This window comes from Notolepis coatsorum (assembly GCF_963971535.1).
Source record: "Notolepis coatsorum genome assembly, chromosome: 4".
In the NCBI taxonomy this organism is placed as follows: Eukaryota; Metazoa; Chordata; class Actinopteri; order Aulopiformes; family Paralepididae; genus Notolepis; species Notolepis coatsorum.
The window spans coordinates 157,772,385-157,781,608 of NC_140168.1; the positions used below are offsets into that span (position 1 = coordinate 157,772,385).

Consider the following 9,224-nt stretch of genomic DNA (forward strand, 5'->3'; position numbering starts at 1 on the left):
ACGGATGGATTATTGCCACAGATAGGCATCTCCACATTCCTGGCTCATTGAAACAGAGTTGCCTTGTCTGCAAACTCTGGATTATATAGAACAAAAGATTGGCCACCGTCCGCCCGCCCACTCTACAGTAGGATTATCGAACCCAGAAAGAGGACTTACTCTGTGTATTAATTACATTAATTACTATTAAATCACACGGCCTCTTGTTGCAGATCGAATCACGGTCAAACTAAAATAAGGGGCTAGAAGTGCTTGTTTATAACCAACAAATATGGTTACCAAAAAATAAAATAAAAATCAAACCCACACCATAGTTAGCATAAAAAAATACTAGGGCCAAACAGAAATGCAGACGGACAAAAAAAATAATAATATCAAAAAGAAAATCGAAGAAATTCAAATCAAGTGAAACCAAGTCAGACAAGAATTCAAACGAGTCTCTCTCCCATTCCCTGAGTGAGTGGGTGGTGCCATACTTGTCCCATCGGGGCCGGCTCTCCGTCTCGGAGTAGCCCCTCCGCCTACGTGGGGGCCCCCTGCTGCCCCTGCCGCACCCCTGCTCCGTCTCCGAGGTCGAGCGGTTGCGGCCCCCCCTGCTGGACTGGCGGCGGCTGGTGCCAGGGGACCTGGCGGCGTGGGACGGGTGCTCCTGGTCCCAGCCGTCCTGCTGCTGCTGTTGGCCATAGGGCCGCTTGGAGCGGAAGGTGAGGGTGCGGGAGGAATTGGAGCCCCTGGCGCCCCTGCTGGGGGAGGAAGAGAGGGGTTCGTTGTTGGCGGTGCCGGCCAGCCTGCGTTGGTAGTTGCTCTCCGCCTGCTCGTAGGCACCGCGGTTGTACCAGATGGGCTCTCCCTGCATGGCGTGCTGGAGCGCGGGGCTCTGGCCGTAGTAGCCGGCCTCCATGGGACCCCCCGTCGACTCCTCCTCCGCCCCGGAGCCCTGGCTCTCGGAACGGGACGAACGGGTGCGGCGCCTCCTTCCGCCAAAGTGGAGGTCGTCTCCATTCAGGATGCCCCTCTCCAGAGAGGGACCGTTACCCTGCCTGAAGGCCCCCGCTGGGACGGCGCTCCGAGGGGCTCCGCCATTCCGCGGATTGGGCCAAAACTGATCCATGACTTAGTACTAGGGGGTGTCTTCTACACTCACTTCTTGAGTCGGGTGGTTATATGAGGAAAGAAAGGGAGAGAAGCCACAGGTAGAAGCTAGAGCTATTAGTTTTATGTAAAGTTAGTAGCACAGTGAACTTGCCGATTAGAGGGATAGAAGAGGATTTTTTTGAAGCTCAAAACAAGGACCGATATGGTGGCGCCAATGTGGTCTTGAAGACAAGGCGACAGAGGATTGATCAAAATGTTCTGCACGGTTAAGTCAAGTCTTGTAAACTCACTGAAAATGTTAAAAAAAATTAAAAAGAGCTCAGAGTTGGACTGGACACGATGATGTCAATTTAAAGCGACAATGTTTTTTATTATTAATTTATTGTATTAACACTTTGGCTGCCATGAAACGTGTTTAGACTGCCATGCTCAAGTTGCCGGAGGACGCTGTACAGCGTCCTTATATCAATATTTCAAAAATCTGCGATCGGATTCATATGTCCCCTCCGCTGGCCTGAGATCCACCAGGAGGACCCACTGAGCTCTCTGGCGGTTCAGGAGCGCCATCTGGTGGCCGATCGGCGCAATCGCTTAAACAGGAAGTGGCATAGAGGTTGTGCTGGACGTCCGTATTACTTCCGGGCACTCGCTATAGGTCCCGGCATTCTAGCTCGTCACAATACACAGTGATCGATTGCCAATAACTCGATAAACAACATGATTTGGACGTATATACCATTATACAAGCTGGAGATGGACCGGGTAAATCTACATCCCATAATGATAAGATTTCTACTCTACGATGATCGCCCAACGGCGCGCGGAGACTGGGGTGAGTTTTAGCGTGTAACGTTACCGTCTTCGATACTAACTGCTATTATCAACATTTGACCCACATTAGATGATTGGTATAACGCTGCCCACGGAATTATAAACGCCCCCTAGCCCATCCGGTCAACATCAGATGACGTGTAGTAACTTCTAGAAGTACGTCTAGTTGGAATTTTTTATATCGCGCTGATTGCCATAAAACTGTATTGCATCATCAATATAATGCATTTGGGGCTATAGATCACGTTCTGGAGAAAGCTGCAGAAAGAGATGAAAACATACTTATACATTAGACCATACTTTACTATGAATATGTGAATGAAAAAGTTTAACGTTGCTACACAATGAACAATACATATAGGACTTTGAATGGGCCCTAATAATGGCAATGTAGCAATAGAATTTAAAAAGTTATAGCCATGCAAAGAAGGGGTACTTCTCCATAGACAAATAGAGCCGGCAACCTATGGTATATCATGAATTTAACCCAAGGCAACCAAAGTGTTAATCATGTTCTGGAGTGTGTACATAGCAAACTGAGATCACGCAGCTTCCCTCACGTTCGCTGGTCTAACTATCCGACGTGATCGTTTCTTCGCCCACAGAAAGCAGGGTATTTTTTGCAACAATGTAAGGGGGGGGGGGGGTCTGCATGTAAAAAATAAAGTACACAGAGGCAACAGAGCAAAGAGACTCATGGGAAATGTATTGAAAAGACAGACAATACCGCTAGCAGCCAGCAGGTGTCATAAATTGACATTGTCGCTTTAGTTTAGGATATAGGTCTGAATCTGAGCGCAACACAAAAAGATGACAAATGACAAAGACTCAAAAATTACAAAATTATTTTGATCAATCCCACATTGGACTTTCAAAACCAAAAGCCAAAACAAGATCGGCTACACAAGATGCAGTGTGTGTGACGGACTGGTGAAAACAACTAATATCTAGGTCACAGGTGAAATAGACTATGACATGGTGTTCCTTTTCAAAAGCATTGAAATGGAACACCTTCGTAACATAATAGACCATTTGGCTCACCTTTTTTTAGGCATGTTGTAGAATAATGTAGGCTACGTATTGTGGAATGGAATACTGAAATCCAAAAATATGTATTGTGCAAATGATATCATTAGCATAGGAAATCGGTATCAAGAAAATAGAAAATACAATTTGAATGTACATTAAACACATAGACATATACACAACAGCACTCTATAATAGTCAAATGAAGCAAATCCAAACCACCATAAAAAAGACATATCTCTCGTATGCATAGGCAACCTGTATCTTATGCATAGGCAAATAAAACAAATAAATAAATAAATAAATAAATAAATAAATAAATAAATAAATAAATAAATAAATAAATAAATAAAACCCTATGTTTACAAGGACACCCAACATCCAATGCATTGTCTACAGCAGTGTCACTCGAGAAATGTTACATCTTCCCACAACACACACAGCCAAAGTGACTAATCATGACAAACAGATGGAGCATCTATCAACCAACACTCACCTGTGGGACTGGAATGGGAAGATGGTGCAGCCATTTACAACAACCACATTCCCAACAGAGAGGAGAGTAGGAGACAGTACAAATATTTCATATGTGGTCACAAATCATGTTTCAGAAATGCAATGACAAAAGGGAGACACAAAAACGATTATAAATGAACGTGTTATGTGAACCATAATGTGCAGATCTGTTGACCTCGCGTCCACCATGAAACTTCGACTCAAGTTTTGACAGCCACACGAACTAGGTTGCTCGGACTGGCCACGTGGCGCTCGAAACTAAGTAAGTTTACACATAGTAACTTACTTTACAAGCAGCACACTTTATTTTATTCAGTCCATGCTTTGAAATAGATATGTTTGTGCACTTACTTTTTGAGTTTTATCGAGGTTTAACAGCGGGTAAGAGCTCTTTGCGTGCTCTCGGGCTGTAATCCGATGGTAGAAGAGAACTAGCGTCCTTGGCCCGCGGGCATTCTTCAATAATAGGAGGGGAGGAGGACTTCACTTTCCTACTTTAGGTCATTGACACCACCGTTTTAATGATGTCTAATAAAACCTATGTCAATATATGGAGACAGCAACACCTATTTAAATAGGTAACGTTACACATGCATTCGTTTAAAGTGGTGCATGTTTTAGCCACCAATTCTACCGTACCTCACAGATTGGTATGATCCCATTTTCACCTAAACTACACTTCCCACAATCCCTCTAGCTAAACCTAGAGATCCAGAGACTCCGTGGGTAGTCTGCGCATGCGTAGTCCTGGAGTAGGTGCGTGAAAGTGCCCCAGAGAAGTGCCGATCGACTTGGGAGACTGGGGCGCATGTCTCCAGCACCCCCACAGCCGGCTACAACCACTTAATATCGATACTCTCATCCACATGCATTCATTTTCTCCGCCGCTCTCTCCTCCATGAGCTCAATGTAACGCGGAAGTGCAGTAGTCTATGCACAAAAGAAAAAAGAGAACTGGCGCTGTGTGTTGACCTTGCCTTCCTTCCTCAGTCAGTCTACTTGTCTGAATAGCCTTTTCCAACTTTTCGTTTTTCTATAATAGTAGCAATTCGTTTTTTTTGGTTTAGTTTTTTTCAGATTCTTCTTTGTGTTGTGGCCACTATCTATGTAGCCTCTTGTCTGCTGGTCTCTGACAAGAACAAGTTACAGGTTGAAAAAGCCCTCAGCTCTGAACTAGGCAAAATCTGCATATGGCTCGCCGACAACAAACTATCATTACACATGGGCAAAACAGAGTCCATTCTCTTCGGTTCAAATAACAAACTCAGCAAGACCGACGGCTTCTCGGTTACAGTGGGTGACAATATTATCACAAGGAAAGATGAAATTACCTACCTGGGTTCCATCCTAGAGGCTAATCTTTCCTGTGACAAAATGGCATCCAATGTAATAAAAAAAGTCAACCAACGAACGCGATTCTTGTACCGGATCTCCTCTCTGGTAAACAAGAATACCCTGAAGACTCTAGCAGGAGCACTCATTCAAGGGTACTACGACTATGCTTGCACCTCATGGTACCAAAGCACCTCAAAGGCACTAAAAAACAAATTACAAACATCTCAAAACAAGCTAGTCAGACTACTACTTGACCTGACTCCTAGAACCCACCTCACCCCTGCCCACTTTGACAACCTAGGATGGCTTAGAGTAGACGACAGAGTACAGCAACTTGCAATGGGCCTGGTCTACAAGATACACTATGCGACCAAGGTACCCATGTACATGTCAAAATACTTCCCAAAGGTCAGTGAATACCACGATCACAACACCAGAGGGAGCTCCACAAATCATGTAAAACCCAGATTCGGCTCAAACAAGGGACTAAACACGTTTCGCAATTATGCCACATCAATGTGGAACGCCCTGCCTAAAGCTGTAAAGGAATGTGAATCACTACCCACTTTCAAAAACACTCTCAAAAAACACCTACGTGAGACTGCAATTCGAAACTGGCCCCTACAAATGTCCTAACCTAGTTGTACAGTAAATTACCAAGTAAGGCTCTGTCAATATTCCAATGTACAGTGTAAAATGTGTGTGTGTCCCCTACCCAACCCCCCCCCCCCCCCACCTCCAATGTACAGCCCTCACCCAACCCACCCAACCCCACCCCACCCAACCAACCTCCTCCAATGTACAGTTTCTACGCCAAATGTATATACACTCCTTTTCTGGACACTTTTGTATCACAAACAGTACTGTATTTGCAAATATGATATGTCATAAATGTATAGATGTAGCAGTACTGTCTATCTGTATGTCATGTATGTCATATATGTTATGATGAATTGAAAATGGGGGACCCTGATGTAAACAAGATGAAAGTCTTTCTCTGGTCTGCATCCCCTTAACAATTGTATGTATTGAGCTGTACTGTACTGTACCCATTCTGCAATCTGTTAATAAACTTTTCAATCAATCAATCAATCAATCCTGTAGATGGCAGTCTAGTCCAGCAGTCCTAGACCACACCATTCTCGAAGTCAACTTCCTGTCTATTGTTGCTACGCAACTGCAGCGTGGGGGGAAACTGCCCCGCCTGGTACATTGTGTACGCTTCATTTAGTGGAAAAACGGATCGTTAAAGCGGCAAATTAAAGACAATCAAGTGGAATTTTCTTCAGTCCTTCACAATGCCAAAGAGCTGCTGTGTTACGCGTTGTACTAATGGCAAAAACAGAAATCCAAATCGCAAGTTTTATACCATCATGGAGGAAAAAGTGGCTGGTGGCTAACGTTTGGCTAACTCGCTCTGGTGTTGTGGTCGTGGTAGCTACATGCTAAGCTAACGTTAATTACATCATATCGAACCGGTTCATGCTGGACCTACAAAAGGCCTTCGACACTGTCAATCACTCCATTCTAATGGACAAGCTAAAAGCAATTGGTTTTGATTTGATAGCTTATCAGTGAGCTGGATGCAATCCTACCTGGAGGGGAGAGAACAGATGGTAGAGGTAAACGGTACTCTATCCCCCCCCCCTCACAGTGAGCTGTGGTGTTCCACAAGGAAGCATACTAGGACCGCTACTCTTCCTAATTTATGCAAATGACATGTCGTCAGCCTGTGACTGCAACTTGTTCCTGTTTACGGACGACTCAGCCCTGCTGGTCTCTGACAAGAACAAGTTGCAGGTTGAAAAAACCCTCAGCACGGAACTAGGCAAAATCTGCATATGGCTCGCTGATAACAAACTATCATTACACATGGGCAAAACAGAGTCCATTCTCTTCGGTTCAAATAACAAACTCAGCAAGACCGACGGCTTCTCAGTTACAGTGGGTGACAATATTGTCACAAGGAAAGACGAAATTACCTACCTGGGTTCCATCCTAGAGGCAAATCTTTCCTGTGACAAAATGGCATCCAATGTAATAAAAAAAGTCAACCAACGAACTAGATTATTGTACCGGATCTCCTCTCTGGTAAACAAGAATACCCTGAAGACTCTGGCAGGAGCACTCATTCAAGGGTACTATGACTATGCGTGCACCTCATGGTACCAAAGCACCTCAAAGGCGCTTAAAACAAAATTACAAACATCACAAAACAAACTGGTCAGACTACTACTTGACCTGAACCCCAGAACCCACCTCACCCCTGCCCACTTTGACAACCTAGGATGGCTTAGAGTAGACGACAGAGTACAGCAACTTGCAATGGGCCTGGTCTACAAGATACACTATACGACCGGGGTGCCCATGTACATGTCAAAATACTTCCCAAAGGTCAGTGAATACCACAACCACTACACCAGAGGAAGCTCAACAAATCATGTTAAACCCAGATTCGGCTCAAACAAGGGACTAAACACGTTTCACATTCAAAACCGCTCTTAAAGAGCACCTACGGGAGGCTGCAATTCGAAACTGGCCACCGTAAATGCCCAAAACCCCCACCACCTCCTAATAGACAGTCTCCTCCCCACCGCATGTATATATTCCCTCCCCGCCGTATGTATATTTCCCTCCCACCCACCCACCCCCTCCTAATGTACAGTCCCCTCCCCATCATATGTATATACTCTGTCAGGATCTAGGGGTAACAGTACTGTATATTTGAATACCGCTTATGTCACAAATGTATCAGTACTAAATACCTATATGTCCCTATGCCATAAATGTCATGTATGTTGTGTATGTCATAAATGTCTATATGAATTGAAAATGGGGGACCCTGATGGAAACAAGACAAACGTTTTTCTCAGGTCTGCATTCCCTTAACAATTGTATGTATTGAGCCGTACTGTATTGTACCCATTCTGCAATCTGTTAAATAAAGTTTTCATTCATTCATTCATAGGAGCTTATCTTATCTAATCTTACCGGCTCCTCCTCACATCGACGCCGGCCGTCGACAGCAACATCAACAACATCCACGCAGATTTCACAACAGCCAGCGGATGCACCAACCGGCCAGCAGGCGGCGACATGCCCTCACCGAAGCCCCTGCAGATGAGGCGAGATGCGAGAGGCAGAGAGCTTACAACCAGGGGACACAGATCGACGCAGGACGTCGAGATCACCAGGGACCCGCCGGCTGGCTTGGCTAGCCCCGCCATGCTAGCTAGGATACCCGGGCCAGGACAAAAGGCAGACCCACCCCCCCTCCCCCACAATGAAGGACTTCCAGACACATCTGTGGACAGCGACCAGCCCCCCCCCACGTTGCGGGCTTTCACACCGAGCAATACAGACACCAGCAGAGGACAAAGGATCATCCCCACCCCCCCTCCTAACATCAATGAACACAGGACCCCATCCCCCCCTCCCCACCTACCGCCACAAGATCAACCACACACCACAGTGGAAAAACAATTTGAACTTGACGACATTAAAGAAATAACAAACTCAAATGGACTTCACATATTTCACTTAAACATAAACAGCTTGAAACCGAAATTGGCTGAAATCAGACATTTGTTTTTAAACGTTAAGGCTAATATATTATGTTTCACAGAAACAAAACTTGACTCATCTGTTCAGGATCCAGAGATAGAAATCGAGGACTATTCAATCATCAGGAGGGATAGGAACCAGTATGGAGGTGGTGTCTGTGTGTATATACACAAAGATACCAAATTCAGCAACCGTACTGACCTTAACCATGACGAGATTGAAACTGTATGGATTGAAATCTTATTTGAAAGGGCAAAATCAGTACTAATAGGCACAATCTATAGACCACCAGAACAGAGTGGCTTTTATGACACACTTGATGGGTGCTTAACTGGGGTTGAGGGCGTAGAAAAAAATCCTTATTGGGGACTGGAACACGGATATGCTACCTAAAGCAGCACCCGTCTTCAAGGCCTTCAGTAGATTTTCTGATCTGCACGGTTTCAGCCAGCTAATCACCCAACCCACAAGGGTGTGTGAATCAACCCAGACTACCATTGACCTCATCCTGACCTCCGACAAGTCCATGATCTCCAATAAAGGGGTGATAGCATGCGGGTTAAGTGATCATTATATGATATTCTGTTCCCGCAAAAAGCCAAAGCAAAAGGCTGGCTGTCACAAAATGGTCACATCTAGAGACCTCAAAACGTACTCTAGCGAGGCCTTTAACCTTGAACTGAAGAGCCTGGACTGGTCAGATGAACTCAATGGTACACTGGTTGAAGAAACCTGGCTTGGCTTCAAAACCAAATTCTCAACAATACTAAACAACATGGCCCCCCTAAGAACCACCAGGGTAAGAAATCGCGCTGAGCCGTGGATGCACACTGAAATACTGACCGCCATGAAAGCCA

At 45.1% G+C, this 9,224-nt stretch overlaps 1 protein-coding gene across 2 annotated transcripts in view; it reads right to left on the reverse strand.

Moving 5' to 3' along the window:
- LOC311227421 (elongation factor 1-delta-like) overlaps positions 1 to 3,842 on the reverse strand; it is a 36,602-nt gene extending 32,760 nt beyond the window's left edge. The window contains exons 1-2 of one of the 2 annotated variants that reach the window (XM_084313059.1): positions 3,820 to 3,842; positions 477 to 1,143 (exon numbers count right to left, since the gene is read on the reverse strand). In XM_084313059.1, coding sequence (XP_084169185.1) covers positions 477 to 1,111 — 635 coding nt within the window. In that variant the 5' untranslated portion in view covers positions 1,112 to 1,143; positions 3,820 to 3,842. Of the gene's footprint in view, positions 1 to 476; positions 1,147 to 3,819 lie in introns of both variants that reach the window. The other variant, XM_084313060.1, reaches the window with a different exon arrangement.
- Between the last annotated feature and the right edge of the window lie 5,382 nt (positions 3,843 to 9,224).